This window comes from Vombatus ursinus, unplaced genomic scaffold (assembly GCF_900497805.2).
Source record: "Vombatus ursinus unplaced genomic scaffold, bare-nosed wombat genome assembly UNPS02014826.1, whole genome shotgun sequence".
In the NCBI taxonomy this organism is placed as follows: domain Eukaryota; kingdom Metazoa; phylum Chordata; class Mammalia; order Diprotodontia; family Vombatidae; genus Vombatus; species Vombatus ursinus.
In genome coordinates, this window is record NW_020954604.1 from 11688341 (window position 1) to 11714684 (window position 26344).

Sequence of the window (26344 nt, forward strand, 5' to 3'; positions counted from 1 at the left end):
AGAGAGTGGGAACTATAATGTGGAACACTGCATTTACTGTCAGACTGAGTTGATATGTTGGTTAGCTTTGTGGAACTCCTTTCTTTTTTTCTTTCTGGCTTATTTTTTGTTACAAAGAATGGAGTTCACTAAGTAGGCAATTAGGGAAGGGATATATTAAAAAATTAAGATGATGGTAGAAACCAATAATATAAAAAAATTTAAACACAAAAACAAAAGTCACTCCTCTAGTGAAAATTAAATTATGCTGTTTGAAGGCTTGTTGCTGAGACACTAGTATTGGATTTAGAGTTAAAAGGCCAGGATTCAATATCCTAACTTGACTACACTACTTGTAGACCTCAGGTAAGACACTTAGCCCCTATACACCTCAGTTTCCTCATCTGTAAAATGTAAGAGTTGGATTTAAATGACTTCAAGTATCCCTTCCAACTCTAGTTCTAAATCTACAATACTAAAGCAAGAGAAATATATTTTTAAAACCAAAATGATTAAAGAAATTAAAAGAAAAAACACATACTTCAAAGAGGTCTCTGATATCTACAATATATAGATATTGTAACACAAATAGAAAATGTCAAGAACTATTTCCAGAATACAAGTGATAAAAGGTAATGAACAAACAGTACTAAGAAGTATAAACTAACAATAATCATATGAATTATTGCTCCAAATTCCCTCATAATAAGAGAAATACACATCAAAACAACTCTGAGTTTTCACCTTAAATCCAGTAAATTGGCAAGAAACACAAAAGATAGAAAAAGTCAATACTGGAGATGGTATGAGAAGTCAAGTACAGTAACATACTACTTCAAGAGCTGTGTATTATGATAATCATTCTGGGAAGCAATGTGTAATCATGCTAAACAAATGACTCAAATGTCCACTCTTTGACCCAGAGATCATATTACTAGGTATATTCTTCAAGGAGATTAAAGATGGAAAGAAGGTCACTACATACTTCTAAATATTCATAGCAGCCCTTTTTCAGTAGCAAAAAAAAAAAAAAATGGAAACAAAGTAGATGCCATTGATTAGGAATGGCTAAACAAATGTGAATGTAATATTAATATTTCACTTAAAGAAATTACTTAAAACAATTCAGAAACACATGGAAGATTTACATGAATGGATGCAGGGTCAAATAATCATAACCAGGAAAACAATATATATGGCTATAACAAAATAAATAAAAAGAATAAAATAAAACTGAACACTACATAATTAAAATGACCAGGGTTGGCCCTGAAGCAGTTAAAAAAACTGCCTCCCTTCACTGAAGAAATGGTAAACCATGGGTGTAAAACACCAAACACATTGCCAGACCTGGTTAAAGTATTGGTTGGTTTAACTAAACTGCTTTCTCTCCCTTTCCCCCTTAAGAAAAATTCCTTATTACAAGAGATGGCTCACGGTCGGGGAAGTATGGAGGGGATACACTGAAATATCTGAGAGAAATGCCATTTAAAAGCAAAAAGGAATCAATTTAAACAAAGGTAAAATAAATTTTAAGTACACAGATAATTTGGCAAGAAATAAGAGAATGAATATTTAAGTTATTATTACTTGGTTAAATTTTATATTATTACTTTTTCTCCAGTGAAAATGCAAATAATCTGGATTTTAAGTTTTTATTTGGAAATTTACTCCATACAGAATGGCCCAAAAGTCTTAGTGCCGTTTAAAGTTTTTAATGGTTACTTAATTATTAAAGCTTAAAACTATACAAAGACTTTTGGGACACCCTGTATTATTTGTAACTAAATTCACAACTTAAAAAATAACATTACACAGTACCATCAAAGATGGCAAAATGTTTTAAAAAGTCTAATCTTAAAACACCAGAACAACAAAGCAAAAGCTAAAAGTAATAATGTATTCATTTTACAAATGAGAAAATCAAGATGCTTAAGTTTTAGCTTTCCTTTTTCCAGGATAGAAGCTGAAAGACTCTTATTTAAGTATGTTAAGGACATATAAGTCATCCATGTTCTTTAGAAGCTATGGGTACTCTTCTGCACAGGACACACTAAAGTCCAGTCTAACAGAGTGTCTTACGGTATTGATGGGTGATGAGGAAACAGAACAGAGGCAGAATCAGGAATTGTTTCACCTGGGATATAACTTGTTATTGTTTTTAGGAAGTTGGGGGTGGAAACAGTGACAAATGACAGTCTAACTGAGAGTATGTTTGCACAGAGAGAAGAGGCATGCTACTCACAGGAAGTCTGGCCTTTGCTCTCACTGGGATTAGAATGGAAGGAAGGCAAGCCTTACAGGTCCCTGCGGTGCCAGCCCAAGGGAATGGAGCTAGACTATATGGTGCTAGTTGGTAGAAGATATCGAGGCATAGGTATAGAATAAGGTATAGAGATAGTAGTTTCTAGACCAGAAATGGGGAACCTGCAGTCTTGAGGCCAAATGTGTGTGTTCTAAGTCCTTGGGTGAGGCCTTTTGACTGAGTCCAAATTTTACAGAACAAATCCTTTTATTAAGGAGATTTGTTCTGTGAAGTTTGGATTTGGTCAGAGGGCCACTCTTGAGGACCCAGAGGACCACATATGGCCCTGAGGCTGCAGGTTCCCCACTCCTGCTCTCGACTGTTTTCCTTCACCCATGCAGAAGAAAAGTGCCTGTTTCCAATCCCAGGATGTTAACATCCTGGGTGAAAGTTCTGTACTCAGTCCTATTTTTTTAGTTCCATCACACAGACCCAAAATACAAACAGAAACAGTAAAGTAACATCTTCAAAAGGCCAAAGATTTCTCATTCTCTGCAATCCAATTTTTATTCCATCATCTCTCCAACTCCTTTCAGAACCATACACCATCTAGGTTTCTTCCTTCCAAAAAATCAGGTGTTTTAAAGAAGACTGCAAAAGCCTGCTTATAGTTCAGCCTAACAGCTGTTGTACAACAAAAAAGGCATGGCGAAGTGGCATCTCATGAGCATGCAAGAAAAAAACAGGCCCAGCAGATATAAGGAACTTGATTATGGACCACTTATTAAACCACAGGAAGAAATATAACATTAGAACATTGGCCTTCTTTATGCTACTTCCTAACCACTATTTCTTGTGGTTACTTTCTGCAGCACAACTGATTCAGAGGTTGAAGAATTATAATGAACTGTAATCTTTTGTTTTTTTGCTATATATTTTGTAAACCCAAACCAATTCTTAATTATCTGTGCTAAAAAAAAAAAAGGTGATGGTAACAGCAAAGATATCTGAAATTTTTGGTTAATCCAAAATTTTAATTGAATCAGTATTACTTAAATGAAGTCAAGTCAAGAAGCATTTATTAAATTCCTGCTATATGCCAGGAACTATATGAAGTGCTGGGAAAACCAAGAAAGGTGGCAGGGAATTGGGGGGAAATAACATAAAAACCAGGGAAGCCAGGAAATGGAGATGAAGATGAGTTGCCAATGAAAATGCTCGGAGTATTTGAGTGTGTGTGTGTGTGTGTGTGTGTGTGTGTGTGTGTGTGTGTGTGTGTATGTACAGGCAGGAGGGGGCCTGTGGACAGCTTTAAAAGCCAAATACAGAACTGATCTAACCATTTTGGAGAATAAATTGGAACTATGCTCAAAGGGCTATAAAACTATGCATACTCTTTGATCCAACAATATCACTTCTAAGTCTGTATCCCAGAGATTTTTTAAAAAGGGAAAAGGCCCTTTTTGTACAAAAAATATTTATAGCAGCACTTTTTGTGGTGGAAAAGAACTGGAAATTAAGGGGATGTTCATCAATAGGAGAACAGCTGAATAAGTTGTGGTATATGATTATAATGGAAAACTATTGTGCGATAAGAAATGACAAGCAGGATGATTTCAGAGAAACCTAGAAAGACTTACACAAACTGATGTAAAATGAAGTGAGCAGAACCAGGAGAACATTATACACATTAACAGCAATATTGTATGATGACCAACTATGAATAACTTAGCTATTCTTGGCAATATAATGCTCTATCTTCATGATGAAAACTGAATCCAGAGAAGGAGCTAATGGACTCTGAATGTAGATTAAAGCATACTATTTTTCACTTTCTTTTATTTTTTTTTGGTGGGTTTTTTTTTTTTTGGTTTATATCTTCTCTCACAACACGACAAATAGGGAAATATGTTTTGAATGATTGCACACATTTAATCTATATCAAATTGCTGACTGTTTCAGGAAGGGGGGAGGAAGAAAAGAAGGAGAGAATTTGGAAATCAAAATTTTTAAAAATGAACATCAAAAATTGTTTTTACATATAGTTGGAGAAAAAAAAATACAAAAGTTTTTTAAAAGGCCAAATATAGGATTTCATATTTGATTCTAAAAGCAATAGGGAAACCACTGAAGTTAATTAAATTGGGGGGAGGTGGAGAATAAGGTCAGATTTTTAATATAAAAAGACCCATTTGATAGCTGAGTGGAGGATATAGTGGATACTTGAAGCAAGGAGTGCTTTCATAGTGCCATAGCACTAAGGGCTAGTTCCCATTTTTCTCTCTCAAACTTCATATCAGAAGCACAGAAAAAAAAATTAATTAAAGTGTCAAAAATTCAAGAAAAATGCACACTACTTTAACTAATCTCCCTTCGAATTCATCCTTTGTTAACATCAAAGAGTGTAAAATGGCAGACAACAAAGGTGATAATTCAAGATTACATAATAGACATCTGAATAAAAGAGTTGACAGTAGGAAAAAGAAACGTTTAATCTAGAGCAACAACAATGTACTCTTTATACAAAATGCTAGTGACGCACTGTTGATAGGGAAGGTGTTTTGATTGTTTTTCCAGTAACAACAGTGGTTTGTACTAAATCTTTGTAACCAATGCCTTATATTTGCCAGACAGTGACTAAAGTCAATAGATCTGCAGTGAAAGAACAGAACAAAATGAAGTGCTCAATGTAGGATCTAAGTATATTACCATGTCTTCTTTAGCATCATACTAGAATTATCAGAGCTACCAGAACTAGTATGGAAAATACCAACCCTTAAGAACCAATGAGAATTCTCCAAAAATCATAAATGCCAAAGACCACCCAAAAGCAAAAATCAATGGAGTATAATGAATTATAGTAAATACTGATTAGAGAGTGCAGGGAGGCCCAGAGTTGCTCTCACCCATCCATGGGCCCAGGCCAGAAGCACGGCAATACCCAGAGCTGATCACTGACTTAGCAGCAGCATGGGGTCTCTCAGTGAAACCAAGAGTGGAAACTCAATGTCTGGGGCTCTGAGGTAGACCAGAAGCACAAGTATGCTCAGAGCTGACCTTAGACTGAGCCCCAGACACAAGGAAGCAGTATGGAAACAGAAAGGCTAAGAGAGTGGACTCAAGTGTCCAAATCTCCCAACTAGATTAGTATTGGTTATTCAGGGGAGATCATGAACTCAATCTCCTGCACAGAACAGCAGCTGAAAAAGGGGAGAGGTGAGGAAGGAAAAAAGGGTATCCCAGAAGGGCCAGGATTGCAGACTCAGTCCCTAGATTTTCCAGCTAGACCTCCAACAGCTGGCCAAGATGCCCAAAGCAGATCAATAGAAGAATAGGGAAACACAAAAGAAAAAGAGTTATTATGATGCCAGAAATGCTATAAACATAAACCCGGAAGAGGAGACTAACTCCACACACACACACACACACACACACACACACACACACACACACACACATAAAATAAAGTCTTTAAGAAAAATGGAGCTTGCCTGCAAGATCAATGAGAATTCCTAGGGGAAAAAAAATTCTGTTAAGAGGTTTTTAAAAAGTTTAAAAGGATATTATAAGTGAAATTACAGCAATAGAGAAAGGAATTGGAAAAGAAATGAGAGGTAAGAAAGAGAAACATGGACAGATAATTAACAGTTTAACACTAGAGGTAAAAAACCTTATCCAAGTAACGGACTCCTTAAAAATTAGAATGGGCCAAATAAAAGTTAATGAGTTCATGAAACAAGAAATATTAAAATAAAGAAAAAAAAAGAATAGAAGAAAATATAAAGTATCAAAAACAAATGGTTTAAAAAGTAGATTAAGGAAAGATAATCCAAATCTTGGATGTCATATTTTAAGAAATCATGAAAGAAAACTGTCCAGGTCACTTAGAACCAGAGGGAAAAGTGAAAACGTAAATACATCAGTCATCTCCTAAATGAACCCTAAAATGAAAAATCCAGGAACTTTAGATAAAAAAATCCATAGCTTTCATATGAAAGGAAAAATACAGAAAATAGCCAAAAATAAAGAGTTTAAGAGTTTAAGTCTGTGAGAAACTATAGTTAAGATCACACAAGATTTTGCACCTAACACCATAAAGAAGATGAGAGCATGGACAACAAACTTACATAGTATAACTGAATTTAAAGGTGGGGGGGAAATGGGCATTAATTAAAATGGACCGCTTCCAAGCTTTACTGATGAAAAGAGCTGAGTCACAACTTTAAAATACAAACACAGAAGCAAAAAACAAAAAACAAAAAAGCAAAAAAAAAAAAAAAACATAAAAAGTGATGCAAATGAGAAACTGGTGAGACTTTATAATAAAGTGAGACTTTATAAGGATGAAGCATTTTCATTCTAATGGGAAGAGGGGGAGTGTGATGATGCAAACATCACCTAAAAACCATATATTATTTGGATCTCAGAGGGAATCAAAGAAGATAGAGGGCCTAGGAGTGATTTTTGTAATGTTTTGATGACTTGTTATAAGAAAAACAAATTTTAGGGGCAGCTTGGTGGTGCAGTGGATAGAGCACCAGCCCTGGAGTCAGGAGGACCTGAGTTCAAATCTGGCCTTAGATACATAACACTCACTAGCTGCGTGACTCTGGGCAAGTCAATTAACCTCAACTGCTTCACCAAAAAAAAAAAAGAAAGAAAAACAAACTTTAGATTCAGAGGGGAGATACTGAAGACACATTTAAAAGGAAAGAAGGAAAAGATAAGAACTTGTGATTGGGGTCTGGATGGGGGGAAAAGAAGAGAGTACAAGCTGTTTGCATCAAGCATAGAGCATCAGTGCTGATCACACTCTAGTTCCACCCCCATCTTCTATGTAAAGAGGGGGCAGGAAGGAAAGAGAGGAAAAAATATAAGAGAAAAGGATGGAGGGAAACAATAAAACCAAAAAGTTTTACATAAACAAATCCAATGCAGCTAATATTTAGAAGAGAAACAATTAACTGGGAAAAAAATCTTGGGAGCAAGTTTCTCACACAGAGATGTTATTTCCAAAATATACATGGAACTGCTTCAAGGTTATAGGAATTAAAGCCATTCCCCAATTGAAAATGGTCAGAGGATATGAACAGGCTATTTTCAAGGAAGAAATCCAAGCTATTTGTAGCCATATGAAAAAAAAACTCCAAATCACTAATAATTAGAGAAATGCATATTAAAACAACTCTGAGGTTTCACTTCACACCAATTGACCAAGTTGACAAAAAAGGAAAAATGACGACTACTGAAGAGGCTGTAAGAAAACAGGCATATTAATGCATTGTTAATAGAATTGTGAATTGGTCCAAACATTTTAGAAATCAATTTGGAATTATGCCTCAACAGCTGTTCATATCTTTGATCCAGCAATACTGCAACTGATCCTATACTCCCAAAAGATAAAAGAAAGTAGAAAAGGTATTATATGTGCAAAAATATTTATAGCAGCTCTTTTTTTGTGGTGGCAAAGAACTGAAAATTGGGGATGATATCAATTCTGAAAGACTTCAAAAATCTGATCAATCATGATTCCAGAGGATCAATGATGAAAAATGATGCCCACTTTCTCACACAGAGATGATGAGATTAATTTGGAGAATAAGACATGTTTCTGGACATGACCAATATGGACAATGATGTGTTCAACTATGCTTATTTGTTACAAGGTTTGGTTTTGTTTTGTTTTCTGGGGGAAGGCAGGAGGAAGAAAAAAAATACACAGCTGATAAATGCAAAGAATAAAATTTAATTTCACAAATGCTGATTAGGGTTAAGGTATTACATTGTATTCCAAATATATTGTATTCCAAATGCTGTGTTGACTATACTAGATATGATATAGGTAAAGAAAAGTGAACATAAACAGTTATCGAATAAGAAAAAAACTTTTGTGTGCTAAGACTTTTCTAAGAGGTAGTATTCACCATTTTGTGATTGAATAGAAAAAACATAAGTGTTTCAATCCCTGAAATGAATAGAAATTAAAAAAAAAACTTCAGATAAAAAATTCACAAGTACCCAACGATTTTGCGTGACAGAAGAAGTTATGTGTTAAAATGACACTTGTAACCTACAAATACTGTTTTCTAACAAGGTTTATTGAATTTTTCAGTCTCCTTCTGTTCAGTGGAGCAATATATCTTTTTTGTATAGTGAATGCCACCTCTAATCCTATCTACTAAGTAATGTACTTTTACCCAAATTCTGAATAAAGCATAAGTTTCTTCAAATTACAGCTCCTAAGAGTAATATTGCAGAAAAAAAATTACCTCCTCTTCCTCAGTTTCAGATATGTTAAGTTCATGTTTTGTACAATAAGGACCCTCTTTCCAAGCTTCAGTATCACCACAGTCACAGAAGCCTCCACCTCCAGATGTTGTCATCTTTAAAAAAAAATGGTAAGAAAACAGTTGGTCAACATCACCCATTTATTTAAGACCTGAAGTGTACATAATCGCACTAAGGAATTAAAACGACTTTGATGTGTCATAATTCCCCCCTTCATAACAGAAAATATTTCTAGAGCTATTTTCAAGTACCTTCATTAAACAGCATGCAATGTCTATAGATAACCTTCCCAATGATGTAGCTTCCAATCTGTCCATGCTTTCTGGATATTGTAATTAAAAGAATATAATTACAGACTAATCTAAGTGATTTTAGGATATAAGCTACTTGATAGTGTCTAACATTTTATGGACATTTTTTAAAGGGTTTAGTGCTATATTGCCCAAAAACATGAAACATTTTCATTTGATATTGCACTCTAGTTATAACAGGAAACACTCCATTTAAATTTTAAAACCTTTGGAAAACATTTTTGTGTATATGACCTGTATTTTTATGACCTGAGTGTCTCTATTCTATCTTGCTCAGAAGCACTAAGCAAACCTAATAAAAATTTAGAGACTGAACTCTAACACTGTCATTTACTTAGATTTCCCTCATTTAGGTAAATCATAATGATGTTGGCAACCCAGATATAATAAAAAAGCCATCTACTAAGTAATGTACTTTTACCCAAATTCTGAATAAAGCATAAGTTTCTTCAAATTACAGTTCCTAAGAGTAATACTGCAGAAAAAAAAATTACCTCCTCTTCCTCAGTATCACCTAGATAATGGTATTTCTGCTGTCAGATAGTTTTACAAAGCATTTATTGCTTTTCCCTTTCAGGAAAGACTCTTAAACTACACTGCACCTTGGTTTAAATTAAATGGCCAAGGGGCAGGTAGGTGGTGCAGTGGACAGAGCACCGGCCCTGAAGTCAGGAGGACCTGAGCTCAAATCTGGCCTCAGACCAAACACTTGACACCTACTAGCTGTGTGACCCTGGGCAAGTCACTTAACCCCAGTTGCCTAGAAAAAAAATAAAACAAAAAAATAAAATAAATTAAATGGCCAACTGCAGAAATCTTTTTTAACAATTTTTCTAATGCCACTTCTAGGTCTGTATCCCATCGAGAATGGGAAAATGGGAAAAGGACCCACATGTACAAAAATATTTATAGCAGCTCTTTTTGCGGCAGCCAAGAATTGGAAATTGAGGGGATGACCATCAATTGGGAAATGGCTGAAAAAGTTGTGGTATATGAATGTAATGGAATACTATTTTACATGAACTGATACTGAGTGAAGTGAGCAGAAGTAGGAGAACATTGTACATAGTAAGAGCAATATTGTGTGATGACTAACTTTGATAGACTTACCTCTTCTTAGCAATGTAAGGATCTAAGACAATGCCAAAAGACTCATGATGGAAAATCCATATCCAGAAAAGGAACTATGGAGTCTGAATGCAGATTGAAGCAAACTATTTGCTCTCTCTCTTTTGTATTTTGTTTCTTCTTTCTCATGGTTCCTCTCATTGGTTCTAATTCTTCTTTACAACATGACTAATGTGAAAATATATTTAATATGAATGTATATGTAGAGCCTATAGCAGACTGCATGCTCTCTTGCACAGGGAGGGAAGGTGGAGAAAATTTGGAACTCAAAATCTTATGGAAGTGAATGTTGAAAACTAAAACTAAATAAATAAACGGTTTTTCTTTTCCAACCTCCTAAATAGTTTATTTTCCCCCCAAAAGACCAGAAAGGGGACTCAGATGATACAAAGTTGGATGACAGACATAAGATCAACAAAAACCTATAGAATTTAGAACCACTTTTTTTTTTTTTTTTTTGGTGAGGCAGTTGGGGTTAAGTGACTTGCCCAAAGTCACACAGCTAGTGAGTGTTCTGAGTCTGAGGCCAAATTTGAACTCAGGTCCTCCTGACTCCAGGGCTAGTGCTCTATCCACTGCACCACCTAGTTGCCCCTAGAACCAGTCATTTTTAAATATAAAAATAACAAAGTATTCTCCACTGGTCAATATTAGGAAAAAGGTAAATTCTACTTTTAGTATCATGATAAAGCTAAAAAGGGGTGTCCAGACATGGAAAATCCTAGGGTGAAGCTTACTAAATTCTCCCTAAATGATGATTTTGCAGTCACAAAAGATTACAATAACTGGAAGAAGAAAAATTCACTTTTACACTGCTGTAATAGGGTTTTTAATTTAGCTCTACAATTAGTAGCTCTAAGAAGCACTTTGAGAATTTGTCAAGAGAAGTAGGAATATAGATTTAGAGTTGGAAGGGATATTATAGGTCATATAGCCCAACCTCTCATTTAGCAATTGGGACCAAGAGAGACTGATTTGGCCAAGATCATGCAAGTAGCAAGCAGAAGTGTCAAGATTTGGAATCAAGTCCTCTAACTCCAAACCTAGCACTCTTTCTACTATACCGTACCACTTTCCCCCTCATAGCACCCCACCAATCTATATACATGCTTATTCAGACCTTTCAGTACAGGTAGGATGGTTCAAAGAGAAATGGATATTTCTCTGATCTAACAGAGAAATAGCATATAAAAGCATCCTGGAGAATCAGAGCTCACTTCTACTAGAATTTCATAGATCCTATTATTCACCTCACCAACATGTAAGAAGGTAGTCAGTAAGAACAAATTGGAGAAACAGCAGATTTTCTTAGCCTAGCAGTGACCAGCCATTTCTGTCTTCTACTTTTTAGGCGTAGGGAATATAAGAAAAGTGAGTAAATGAAAACATTCATAAGAATAGGTTCCTATCAACTGGGGAATGGCTAAATAAACTACAGTAAATGAATGTAATGAAATACTATGTAGTCAGAAATTATAAAAAAGAGAATAATTCAAGGAAAGATGAGATTTGTGCAAACTGATACTGAGCGAAATAAACAGAACCAAAAAATATACATAATGTAAATTAAAAGATCACTAAAAGGAAGACAAATTGAACAACTGAAAAACTAAAAGGTCCTGGGGGAAGCTAGATGGTACAGTAGATAGAGCACCAGCCCTGGAGTTAGGAGGACCTGAGTTCAAATGTGGCCTCAGACACTTACAAGCTAGCTGTGTGAAGCTGGGCAAGTCACTTTAACCCCCATTGTCTCCAAAATAAATACAACAAAAGAAAAGGTCCTAGAGAACAGGTACCAAAAAAGGGCAACTGGAGCAGAATTTTATGGACATTCTCAGACATGGTCTGTATGAAACATTTTGGCTTGACTGTCTTTGTTAGAAGGGAAGGTTCAAACTTGGAAGGAGTTAGGGGAGGTGATATATTTCCAGAAATGACTATGATCTTAAAACAAAAGATATCAATAAAACTTTATTTTTTCAGAGCATAAGGAGAAGTTTCATGTAACAACTCCTTAGTCTATTGCCCTCTAAATATGCCTAACTTTGTTCTCAGTTTCTAAAGAAACCACCAGGAAAAGGCATTAAAGTTAGACGTATGGGGCAGCTAGGTGGCACACTGGATAGAGCACCCTGAGTTCAAATCTGACCTCAGACCAAACACTTGACACTTACTAGCTGTGTGACCCTGGGCAAGTCACTTAACCCCAATTGCCTTAAAAAAAAATAAAGTTAGATATATGATATATTCTGAATTTTTAAAAGTACTAATTATTTGTATCAACAACTATGGGCATAAGTGCTAATGAGCACAGTGCTCTGCAACTGGGCCCTCCCCTAACTTGATAGAATTCTTAACATTAAAACACTAGTATTCTATAGAAGACAGATAATCGTAATGTAAGTAGAGGGATGAGGCCCTTATACCATAGGTAACAAAAGATATCTTTTTTATTTAATAGTAATTTTTGTTACTTTTGATTATTTCTTTCCTTCTCTCTTTTTCCTTACCTCACACTTCCAACCATTGTACTCTTTCCTCTAATTTACTAATAATCCACCCAATGAAGTTACAGCAATGATAAAAAATAATGCACATAAAAACAAAAGTAGCAAAACAAATACATTTTAAAATGTGGTTAACAATCCTTTTTGATATCTGTCTTTGATTAGGTTTTAATTTTTGGACCATCTCTTCCTCAACATCTAGAGTCTCATTTTTTTTTAAACACAATTCTCACTAGTACTGTCATGTCCTTTAAGAAGCTTACCAAGGGGCAGGTAGGTGGTGCAGTAGATAGAGCACTGGCCATGGAGACTGGAGGACCTGAGTTCAAATCCAGCCTCAGACACATAACATTCATTAGCTGTGTGACTCTGAGCAAGTCACTTGACCCCAATTGCCTCACCAAAAAAAAAAAAAAAGAAGCTTACCTAATATCTTGCTGTTAACTTAAGTCTTATTTTAAATCTTTTAATCTTACCATAGGAAAAAAATACAGTAGAAATCAACACATTCTATTACAGACATTACTAACCCTATATCGATGCTCTCTGTGAATACTTCCCAAAAAGCACTCCATGCATAAAACACAAGTTGGATCAACAGCACAGTCTCTGTAAAATTAAAGAAGAGAAAATCAGGACAATTTACAGAATGATCTATTTCACAATATAATATTTTCAAATGAGAATATATCCTACAACAGTCAAGATACAAGAGGTTTCTAAACTATACCTGAGGGAATTCTGTCCCAAAACCTGTGAGTGAAGTCATCCCTAAGTCAATTTCAAATAATGTGAAAAGCTTACTCATTTATACTTATGTCAACACAATTGTTAAGGGCTTTCACTTGAAGCTGAAACCAGATTTATTTTGTTTCAACAACTATTTTTCTTTTTCAACATAGACTTTGGATTGCAGGATTTCCCTAAAGAAATATTCTCCCATAATGAAAAATTAGGGAGCAACACCTCCTTATTGGCTGGTGTTAGTAAAACAATGATCATGGCAAGGTATTTCCTAAATACATGTCTATCTTGCTTCCACACCAAAGTTTAACCATCTCCTCATTTGCCCATTTGGTAGATCCAACTTCCAGAAGTATTCAGAGCAAAGGACTATGGAAGCAGCTTATTGGAGATGAGGTCAAAGAACCACCATATCACACTGTCTGCATTGGAAATGCAGTGTTCAAAATCTTGGGGTTTTTCTCCATTATAGTACTGAGTCATTTGTACAGAAAGGATTGTTTGAAGTTACCAAAAATTGGACGTGCTATCAGCTATTAAACTTTTCAATTTGGAATTAAGCAAAGAAAAGTAACTAAAAAGTCCATACCCTTTGACCCAGGGATTCTACTACTGGGCATATCAGCCACATAGGTCAGTGACAAATAGAAAAGCCCAACATCCACCAAAATATTTACAGCAACACTTTCTGTGGAATTAGAGAACTAGAAACAAAGTAGATGCCCAAAGATTAGAAAATGACTAAACAAAACTGTGGTACATATACGTAGGGGAAAATTATTATACTTTAAGAAACGATAAACATGATGAATACAGAGAAATGTGGAAAGATTTATATGCAAAGTGAAGTAAGGATAAGCAGGAAAACAATATCTAACAAGAAGAAAAAAACCACTGAAATTGAATATTGTAAAATTAAAATTACTAAGCCTAGACATTAAGAGATAGAACACACCTTTTTCACTCCTCTGTAGAAGTGGAGGTCAACAGGTATAGAACACTGCATATAATGTCAGACTTTATCAATATGTTTATTAGTTTTGAACTTTTTTTTCTTTTACTTTTGAAATTCTTTGTTATAAAAGATGGCTTTCTGTGAGATGAGTAACAGAAGGAATTCAACAGGAAATAAAGGTGAAAAAACAAGATTCAATAAAAATCTATTTTATAAAACAGTTAAGCTTAGTTCAGCTGCCAACCAAAGCTTTATATTAAAGGATTCTATGTAAACCTTTAGGACAAGAGTTTTTAACCTAGGGTTCACAAAAAGCTTAATGGTTTTTGGTAGTTATAATTTCATTTCTCTAAAGGTAAAGGAAGTAACAAGGGAGAGATTATTTTCAGGTTCTGATTCTCACAGACAGAGGGAAACTAGTTTCTTAAATAAAAATGATGGCAGGTGTGGGAAAAAGTGATCCTTTCCTACTAAGATATGTGATAGGGAAAAAAAAGATGGCATCAATTAATAGATTTCATTAGGTCCTTGAATTTGGGTAAGCAGAAAATGACATCTTTATCCTATATATTTATTTTTACAAATTTGAAAACAACATTTTGAAGAGTCCATAGGCTTCACCAGACTGATCATCATACTAAAAAAGCTAAAAACCCTTTCTTTAGGGCTTTAATCCTTCCTTCCATCTAGAAACAGGCAGTTATTTGTCAGAATAGTATTGTGTCACTAATACTAGTAGTCTTACCCGGTCTAATGTGAAAATGATTACACAGCATCACAAAACTTAAAAAATAAGATTTGTCTGAAGCATTAAACAACATGGAGAAGTTGGTCAGTTCCCCTTGACTATTTTCCCAATTTTGGCACAGTATACACTAGAGATGGAACAAATTTAAGAATATTTAAAAGCCATGATAGCCGTATTCAGGTTTTGCAATAGTATGCTGGTACTTAGGGTAGAATACCACAGAAGTGGGGCAGACCTAAAAGAAAATCTACTGCAAAGATATAAGCAACAGAAAATTTCACAAGAGCAAGAAATAGAAAGTAACCATTCTGTACCACTCAGTCTTAAAAGGGAAAAAGTAATTCTTCCAAATAGGTGTTAAGTGTGGGGCAGCTAGGTGATGCAGTGGATAGAGCTCCCGCCCTGAAGTCAGGAGGACCTGAGTTCAAATGCAGCCTCAGACCAAACACTTAGCTGTGTGACCTGGGGCAAGTCACTTAACCCCAATTGCTTAAAGAAAAAAAAAACAAAACAAACGAATAGGTGTTAAGTGATTAAACAAAAAACAAAAAACCAAAAACCACCTTTCTCCCTGCTGCTAGGGATGAGCTACTGAAGTGAGGAGATTAAATATTTTGGCTTTAAAATTTCCAAAACAAAACCTTCAGCAAAATTCTCTACTATGAAGAGTGCTTTATATGATGCTATCATTGCCTGGTAATAAATAAGGTTACCAATTGGAGGATAAGGTTACCAATTTAACCACACAAAGAAAACCTTGAGTTTCACTTCTTCCCTGCCAACCCATTCAACTTAATTAAGTATTGCCATATCAAATTATAGCTCTAAATCACATATCAACTGTGAAAACTAAATAGCACTTCTAATTATCCTCCTGTTCTACTGTGACTACTATTCTTACTTCTTTAAAAATATACCCAAGGACGAATTATATCAATATTATGCTTAAAAATAACTTTTTTTAGTCAAAAACACAAGTTTTTTCATTACTAACAATGAAATAAACTCTAATTAATCCACCAATTACAAGTGTTTTGGTTGTTACCTATTTCCCTTATATAAATTAAACAGACAAAATTGTTATCAAAATACACAGCAACATACAAATAAAAGACTGATATCACAGGTTTCAACCAAAACAATCTGAGAGGCACTCACAACCTCACATATTGTAACCCAAGATGCCAAAAGAATACCCAATCCATCAAGGATAAAAATATATATATATATATATATTTAAGCCCTTCCTTGAATGGTACACTTCAGTAATTCTAAAAATCACACTGACAATCCAGGAAGAGGAATAACAACCACTGTAAAGTAATGTGAAATTACCATGGAAAGATAGGCTGTAGATGGATGAGAAATACTTTAAATGCCAAACAGAGAAGTTTGTACTTTATTTTAAAGACATTAGGGAGGAAGCCACTGAAGCTTTTTAAGTAGCTGAGTGACATGGTTAGAACGGGGCTTTATGAATGTTAATCTGGAAGCTGTATTTAGGTTGGCTAGAAGAAGGGAAAGGCTGGATGGATATAGAGATCAATTAAGAAGCTACTGCAATATATATTCTAGGAGAGTAATGAAGGGGATCCGAATTAAAGTGGCTGTGGTGTGAGAGAATAGTATGGAGTCATAGAGGCAAAATAAACAAAATCTGGTAAATGACCCCAGATGGTAGGTGATAGTGATGAGCTAGCCGAATAATCCCTCCAGGCTGCAAAATAGGATGAATGGAAGAAGGGGGAAGCTTTTTGACAGATATAGAAAGACAGAAAAAAGGGTGTGTTAAGGAAGAAAGATAATGAATTCTGTTTCAGACATACTGAGTTGGAGATGCTTATGAGTTGTTGAAGTGAAGATGTCTAGTAAGTGACTGGTAATGTAGGTCTAGAGCTAAAGAGAGAAAAGAGCTGGATATGTGGATATACAAATTATCCACAAAGAAATGACAGTTGAACTAAGAAGTGTGGATAAGATTACCAAGGGAGAAGGAAAAGAAGGCCAGGACAGAGATCTGGGAAATGTTCACACATAGGTCATAAATAATGATCTTGCAAAGAAGACTGAGGGGCAGCTAGGTGGTAAAGTGGATAGAGCACCAGCTCTGGAGTCAGGACCTGAGTTCAAATCTGGCCTTAGACACTTACTAGCTGTGTGACCCTGGCCAAGTCATTTAACTCCAATGGCCTTAAAAAAAAAAAAAGACTGAAAAGGATCAGTCGGGTAGGAGAACTAGCTTGTAGAAAGAGAAATAAAAAATTGGTAATAAAATACATGGCCAGAGGGAGAAAATGTTCAAAAAGCATAGACCAAAAAGTTGGCAAAGAGTCAAGATATAGTAATGATGGGGAGCTTCAACTACACAGACATCTCTATCTGTTTAAAGTAGAGAAGCTGAGAAATTCTTGACACACCTTGCTACCAATTTCACCATTCAGAAGGCAGAAGACTATTTTGGATCTGACTCAAACCAATGAGAAGGGAATGTTAGCATTATCAGAAATGAATGGAGCCTTGGAAAGAAGTGACTTTAGGACCTTCGACTGCCTGACAAACAGAGAAAACACCAGGTTTAGACTTTCAGCCAAAAAGATTGCCTGAATGCAAAGCTAATGGTATAGCTTCCATATACCTACTCCAGCAAAACCCTAAAGTTTACACATTAACATATAAAGATGAAGAAATCCAATGAGAAACTACAATTACTTCTCCCATCCCAGGCTTGTACAACAGGTCAAACCAGAAGCCCAAGGAGAATAGGAAAAGAGGCCCATCAGAGCAAGAGGTATCACAGAACGGTACCCCAGGCCCAGGGGCTCTGAGGTCCCTAGCATCGTATCCTGAGATGCCACAGAAAGGCCCTGAAGATCTTGTGGTCTGAACCTCAAAGATCCAGGTGGGGGTCAACCCCAGAAAGTGAAAGTAAATATAGGAACCCATGTAACGCAGTACAAGACCACCCCACCCCAAAGCAAATTGGGGGCAGAGTCTGGACCTGACACAAGGCCCCATTTTAGGAATCAAAGCTGGAGGAATGAGTAAATCAAAGAAAACAACAAACAATATGAAAAATTATTACAAATCTAAAGATCTTGCAAAGTAGGAGGGAGTAACTAATAACCACAGAGACACACAGAAAAAAACTGACTTTCCATAAGGACTGTATGAATAACTAGAAGAAATTAAGCAAGGGCTAACAAATGAAAAGAAGGTACTTGAGAAAATAGCTGGAAGGATGATAAACAGCTTTAAAGATTTAAAGTAGTAAACCTTGCCCAAGAAATGGCCTCCCTGAAAGCTAAAATAGACCAAACAAATCAATGATTCCAAGAGACAAGAAATATTAGAATAAAATCAAAATACCGAAGAAAATGTAAGATATCTAATATCAAAACCAACTAACCTAGAAAATAGGTCAAGGAGAGATAATTTAAGAATCATAGGACTCCGTGAAAACTCTGATGGGGAAAAGAAAAAAAAAAACTTGGACACTATATTTCAAGAAATTGCAAATAAAAACTGCCTAGATCTATTAAAATCAGAGGGTAAAGGCAGAAAGAATTCATTGATTACCTCTGAAAGAAACCACAGACAAAATCCAGAGCTTGTATGTCAAAAGAAAAAATACTGCAAGCATTCAGAAAGACGGAAGTAGTTTAAGTGCCAAGGAACCACATTCAAAGATCACATAAGACATAGCAACTTCTCTACACAAGAGGAAGTCTTGTAATACCATGTTCCAAAAAGCAAAAGAAACAAGCTTATATAACCAAGAAAAACTTATCCTGAAAAGCTAGGTATGATCCCCCTGAAGGAGTATAGGGTTTTAATGGAATAGAGGACTTTCTTTCCTTTTTTTTTTAGGCAATTGGGGTTAAGTGACTTGCCCAGGGTCACACAGCTAGTAAGTGTCAAGTGTTTGGTCTGAGGCCAGATTTGAACTCAGGTCCTCCTGACTCCAGGGCTGATGCTCTATCCACTGCGCCACCTAGTTGCCCTTTGGAATAGAGGACTTTCAAACACTTCTGATGGAAAGATTAGAGCTGAATAGGAACTCTAAATTATAAACACAAAAATCCAGAGAGACCTAGAAAGACAAATTTATTTGAACTGGAAAAAGCAGCATGATGATATAGTGCTAACATTCTAATGCAGGACAAGAAACAGAAGTCCCTCAGAACCTTAATGTCTTCAAAGGGCACTGAGGGAGTTAATAAAGAAAAATAAAAGTCATGAGGATAAATTAGTACTGCTCTGAGGCTTTGAAGAAGGCCAAAAGAAAGGAGGGTAAAAGGAATATGACTATACTAGTAGCGCAGAAAGGAGGAAGAAGGATTTGTTATTTACTCTTTATCGTAGTGTGTGTAAGGTTATACAAACATGGAGGAAGAAGTGTGGGGGAGGGGAGTGGAACCTCAATCTTACCTGAAATGAACATGAATTGAACATTCACATGAAGACCTTGGTGTAGAGATACATCAAATTCAACAAGGAAAGCAATGGGAATTTGGAGGATTAAGGAATTAAAAAGAAGAAAGGACACAAAGGAGGGAATAGCTACAAGCAAAACAAAACTTCTTTATTCTGAAGAGTCAAAAGGAAAGATAAAGGAAAAAGCTAGAATTTAATAGCTCAGATCACCCCTTAGACAATTAAGGAATGACTGAACAAACTATGATATGAACGTAATGCTTATTTGCTACGAGAGTTTAATTTATTTTGCTTACTTTCTCTCTTTCAATTGGGAGAGGGGCCTGAGAGGATGTCAAGAGAGTTAGCAACAGAAATGTCAAAAAAAAAAAAAGCATCAATGAAACATTTTTTTTAAATGCACAGAAAAGAAAGTTCAGAAAGAAGCAAAAACAACTGGGATAGTTTTGAAAATAACACAGAATTTATTATGTACTTTTTTTTTAGTTAGAATGGAGATTCAGTTTGGCAGAGAATACTCTTTTTAAGTTTTGATGTATATGGAAATACTCTTTTTTGTTAAGTTCAAAATTTTTGAAGTAAAAAACAAATATTTAAAAAGATGAAATAAACAACAACAAAAAGAAAACAACAGGCTTGACACTTACCATACACTTTGGAAAGGAACATAGCAAACAATGTAGGGAATAGACAGGTAGAATATACCATGAGCCCTGGAGGAAAACAGATCATGAAGAATAGGAGGCCCTCAAAAATTATATTCTAATATCACAAACATAGATGACTCTGACCAGAGAGAAAGGGGGAAACTGACTAAAGAGCAAGTATATATTGAATTCATCAACTTTTTGGGGGGGGGGGGTAGGCAAAAGGGTTAAGTGACTTGCCCAAAGTCACACAGCCAGTAAGTGTTATGTGGCTGAGGCTGGATTTGAATTCAGATCCTCCTGAATCCAGGGCCAGTGCTCTATCCACTGCACCACCTAGCTGCCCCATCAACTAAGTTTTTAAAACACAACAAAACAAAGACAAGTAACTGAAGATGAATACAAAAATGCAACATGGCTGGGTAAGAATAAAGTCAGTAAGACTAAAAGTCAGATTGATGTAATATTTGTGATAAATGCTAATTTTGACAAAAATTTTTTAAAGTTATGTTGGGGGCAAGATAAAGATCAAGGAAAGGCAAGAACTGAACGATAATAAACCATGGAGGAAAGGCAGAAATGTTTAACTCTTATTTTTCCTTTTGTTTTCTCTACCAATGAGAACACTAAAAATAAAATAGTTCAGAAACCCAAGATAAAAGAGAACAATTTGATTACATTCAAGTCAATAAGCCTTTATTAGGTCCCACCAAATGCATAGTGAAGGAAAGGGACATTGATATAGATTATAACCTTTTCCTAAAATTTAACTGATAGAAATTAATTGCCATGATGAGGCTACCAAAAGGGCTTACAAATCACCTCAACCAGCAAACATTTGATCTTCTTGCCAAGCTGAGAGACATGTCAACTAACTACAACAGCAGTTTAAAATGTAAATTCGTTTTTAGAAATCTTATAGAAAAAGATAGTAGAAGATACTGATTTATTAACTCGTAAAAAACAATAAGAAGCAATGGAGAAGAAAATAAATTTAAAGAAGCTTGGTGAGAGATCCATAAGTTATCCTGAAGGCATTTAAGAATGAAACTGGAAGGACAACAGACAAAAAAAAAAAGAGAAAAAGATCTGTAAAGATTTTTATAACAAACTCTTCATCATCAAGGACAGTAAAGCTACCATATTTGGAGTCGAAGTCCCAGATGAGCTGCATGAAAACAGAAATAGCATGGAAGAAAACAAAAAGGAGAAAGAAGTTGGGCCAGATCAAGTATGCACAGAGGAGATCTATACTGTCAAGAGACAATTTTGAGGGCACTGCAGGATTAATTCTTAAGATAGACGAAAAAAGAAAGAACACTGATGGCACTGAACAAATCTCAGACCTTATCAACCCCCCCCCCAAAAAAATGGCCAAGAAAGAATCAATATCCACAAAACCATTTGCCCACCTTTATAGCTCTATAAAACATTTATGAGAATAACACATTCATTCACACACACACACACACACATACCCCACACCATCCTTGATAAAAGTATAAAAAGGGAAAAGGAAGGCTTTTGCAAATGATGTTCTACAAAAAGACCACATCTTTATAGTTATACAACTGACAGGGGTGTAAAGAAAACAAATTTTCTACTGTGCTTAATGACCCTAAGAAGCATTTAATTTAGTGGAACCAAAAGCTGCTCTAAAGTTAGTCTCTCCTTCAACAAAATGTCTCCCATGCCTATAATAAAATCATACAAGATTGCTTGAATGATATGCAACAGAGTTGCATACAGATATGCAACAGTTATGATATGTAACTCACTTTGATGACCCTCTGATTCATAAAACAGGGAGACATATTCCCTAAAGGTGTTTACCATTGTCATTGAAGATGTTCACTGCAGAATCCAAATGAAAGAGGAATTCCGGATAGATAGAGAGGTCCTCCAGATATACCTGTTTGTAGATGACAGTGTGCATAAATGACTGATTGCACGAAGTTCTAGAGCACTGTCACGGAGTCACTGATACAAGTTACAACACTTGGAAATTTCAAGGCATGTTCAGGAAACAGAGTAGTCCACACTGGCTGAAATGTAAAATATATGGTAGTGAACTATAAGACATAAGACTCAAATAGTGGGGTGTAGCCAAAAAGTGGGGCCTTCAGTGCCAGGTAAGGCATTTGAATTTTACATGGTAGATAACAAGGAGTCACTGAATGTTTCTGAGCAGAAGATCTGAGTAAAAAGATATTTCTGAGTGAAAGATTTATGAATAAAGAAGATTAGCCTGACAGCCATATGACAAACTAAATGGAAGACCTATTATGAAGGTATTGCAAAAATCCAGATGAGTAGTAAGATGGACATCTACAAATGTGGTGGCTATATACATTCAGATGAAGTACAGGATGTGAGACATATTGAAATGATAAAATCAGCAGGATTTAAAAAGTGAGTAGTTAAGAAAAGGAAGGAAAGTTAAAGAGTCAAAGGTAAAACATAGGCTCAAAATATGAAATACCAGGTACATGATGATGCTGAAAAGGGGAAGATTTAGGGAGAAAGTTTGGGGTATTTTTAGTTTGAGGAGACAGTGATATATTCAGGTAGACCCATATATGGTTAGAAATAGGAAAAGCTGAAAAGAGGTCAGGGCTAGAGATACGGATTTGGGAATGATTTATATACAGGTGATAGTTGAAGTCATAAGGGCAAATGAGATTGCTTTAAGAAAGAATATAAGAAAAAAGAGAGTTAAGGGTAGAACACCAGAAATCACTTTACCTACTTTAAAGGATTTAAAAGATGAAGAACTAGCAAAGGATACAGAGAAAGAAGACTTAGAGAGGTAGAGAAACAAACAGGAAATGCAGTATCTCTGAAGCCAAAGGAAGAAAGAATGGTGAGAATGTAATGGGTGGTCCACAGCACCAAATGCTGCAAAGAGGTCAAGGAAAATGAGATCAGATTATATGGCTGACTTCCAAAAGAAGAGTTTCAATACAGTAGAGGGAAACAGAACTCAAACTGGTTTGGGGTAAGGAGAGAAAGCACACAAGTACAGACACTGAGTATCTATGACTCCTTTTTCAAGAATTTTGGCAATAAAAGGAGAAAGATAATAGCTGAATGAAATGATAGGATACAAAAAAGGATTTTTAAAAAATTATTGGGAAGACCTGAGCACATTTGGAAGAAGATAGGAAGAAGCCACTGAAAACGGAGAAAGGAAGATGCATGGGGGGGGGGGGGAGCGGATACTTCCTAAAGCAAAGTCATGGTGGAGAAATGAAGGGGTTAAAAGGCATTAGCATTTAGCAAGGAGTAAGTATGTTACTTCTTCCTGTGACTTGAGGGAAAAACAGAATAGTTGATCCTTAGAAGTAGTTGTGAGGACTGAAGTTTGCTGAGATAAATAAGAGAATTAAGGGAATTCTACAAGTAAAGTGAAAAAAACATTTATTAAGTGTTTATTATGTGCCAGTCAGTATACTAAGTACTGGAGACAAAGAAAAAGGCCAAAAAAAAAAAAGTACATTCCCTCAAGGAACTCACAATCTACTAAGTTATCTGTGGAGAATAGGGATACAGGTGGAGGACAGAAAACAATTTTGGAAAAGTTTCTGGAGAATGGAATAGGGAGTTGATAAGAAAAACAGAAGCACTAAATAGCAAGGAACTTATGTGTTCAATATTCAGTTCTGGAGGCTATATTTTAGAACGACGTTAACAAATTGGAATAGATCCAGAGCAGAGTGACCAGTTTAGTGAGGAGATTCAAAACTATGCAATATGATGACTGATTAAAGGTAATAGGGATATTTAACCTGGAAAGGTGAAGCCTAAGGGAGAAGATGACAGCTGCTTTCAAAAATGTGAAGGTCTTTCAGGTGGAAGAGGGATGATATTCGTTCTGCTTGGTTCCAAAGGGCAGAACCAGGGCCAAAGGATGAAAAAGTAGTTGAATTTAGAGACAGAAGACCTGGGTTAAAAATCCCAGCTCTATTACTTACTATTTATGTGACTAAGCAAGTCCCTTAACCTTTTAGTGCCTTAGTTTCAGCTGTAAAATAAGGGGTTTGAAACCACACAGGCTCTAAAGTCCCTCCCAGCTCTAAATCTATGATCCTAAAATTAGAATGAACTGCTCAGACAAAATAATGAGTTCCCATTTACTGGAGGTCTTCATATAGAGGCTGAATAATAGCTAGTCAGAAATGTAGCATTTCTTTTTTTTTTTTTTAGTGAGGCAATCGGGGTTAAGTGACTTGCCCAAGGTCACACAGCTAGTACATGTCAAGTGTTTGGTCTGAGGCTGGATTTGAACTCAGGTCCTCCTGACTTCAGGGCCGGTGCTCTATCCACTGCACTACTTAGCTGCCCCGAAATGTAGCATTTCTGATGAAACATTGATTATACTAGATAACCTCCTTAATTCCTTACAACTCATTTCACCACCTCTACCAAAGTCTCCCATCACCTTTACCCAGAAGATAGGATCTCTTCAGAACACCTACCTCCACAAGAAATATCTTCTGCCCGAAATTCTCAAACTAGAATCTACCTCATACCCAGGCCACATGATCCACTGGTTTACAGCCATTTAAACTATGGGAAATCATACTTTAAAAAGCAAACAAGCCTATTGTCAATGCATTTGAGAACTATTATCAGATTATGCTTAGATTGACAAAAGTACCAAAATATCAATTTCAGGAAACCAGTCTAAGACTGAAAAGAGGCTTTTATACACATATATAGGCAACATGACATAGTAGAAACAGTAATGGACCTGGTGTCAAGCAACTTGGGCTCAACTCCCACCTCACGTAATTATTGGTTCATGGAAAAGTCACCCTTGGGGCTGCTAGGTGGTGCAGTGGATAGAGCACCAGCCTGAAGTCAGGAGGACCTGAGTTCAAATCTGGCCTCAGACCAAACACTTGACACTTACTAGCTGTGTGACCCCAGGTTAAGTCACTTAATCCCAATTGCTTTAAAAAAAAAAAAAGCCACCCAACCTCTAACAACTCCTGTTTCTTAATCTGTAAAACAAAGAAATATCTGTACTACCTGCCTTGCAGGGTTGTTGGACAAAATGATTCTGAAAACCTTAAAACACTATGTAAATGAGTTGTTTTAACATCCAACACCTTTAAGACCCTTTTGCAGGTAAATGACTTACACTATGGAGGATTACAGGCTAGATGACAGTATATAGTTGGATGGATTAAGAACTTGGTTGAATGACTGAACTCAAAGAGTAGTCATTACTGGTTTGATATCAACTTGGAAGGAGGTCTCTAGTGGAATGCCCCACAGGGATCTGTGCCTGGCCTTATCCTATTTAACATTTTGATCAATGACTTAGATCAGAGATGTCAAACACGTATCCCATGGGCCTGCAACACTTCCACAAAATAAATAAAAATACAACAAAACAAAGAGAGCATTACATTTTAAAACTAAATCAATATGTGACCCACAGAGATCCTTATCTGTCTATTAGTGGTGCCTATTTCTATTTCAGTTTGACACCACTGGCTTAGTTAAAAGGTATACTGAAATCTGTAGATGACACAAAGCTAGAAGAGATTAACAACATATTGGATGAGGACTTTATCAGTACTTCTATAGGCTAAAATGTTGGACAAAATCTTATACGATTAAATATTAATGAGTATAAATGTAGTCTCACACTTGAGTTCAAGATTCACTTCACAAGTTCACGATCAGAAAAGTATGGCCATATATGGTAGTTCATATAAAAAGAATTTTGGGGTTTTATTGAACCATAAGTTCAATGAGTCAAATGTGTTATAGCAGCCAAAAAAGCTCATGGAATCTTGGGCTACATCAGGAAAGGCAAAGCAAGTACTGCTGTACTCTGCCCTGGTCAGATCATATTTGGAGTACTATGTTTAGTTTTGAGAGTCACATTTTAAGGACACTGATAAGCTGGAAAGCTTCAGGGGAGGGTGACTAGGATGGTAAAGGGCCTTGAGGTAATGAAATATGAGAATCTACAAAATAAAATGTGAATATTTAGTCTGGAAAAGAGAGGATTTGGGGAAAGGAGAGATATAACAGCTGTGTTCAAGTTTCTGAAGGGTTGTCAAGTGTGGCTCCCACCTTGATTTACAGGAAAAACTTCCTAATAATTAGAGCTATCCAAAAGTTGAACAAGCTATCCTGGAAAGAGCATTAGACTGGTAGTAGGTAAAATTGGGTTCTGATTCTGACTTTGCCATTAACTGTATAATCATGGATAATTCATTTCTCTGAGCCTGTTTCCTCAACTATAAATGAAGAAGCTTGGATTAAATGATCTCTAAGGTCCTCTCTGGATCTAATATTCTATGATCCACCAGCTTATTTCCTATTCCTATAAACACAT

General features: G+C 35.8%; 1 protein-coding gene across 2 annotated transcripts in view; it reads right to left on the bottom strand.

Annotated features, from left to right (window-relative positions):
- UBR2 (ubiquitin protein ligase E3 component n-recognin 2) overlaps positions 1-26344 on the bottom strand; it is a 149365-nt gene that overhangs the window by 95749 nt on the left and 27272 nt on the right. For both annotated transcript variants that reach the window (XM_027838320.1, XM_027838319.1), the window contains exons 3-4: positions 12989-13067; positions 8494-8607 (exon numbers count right to left, since the gene is read on the bottom strand). In XM_027838320.1, the coding sequence (XP_027694121.1) occupies positions 8494-8607; positions 12989-13067 (193 nt within the window). The remainder of the gene's footprint in view (positions 1-8493; positions 8608-12988; positions 13068-26344) is intronic.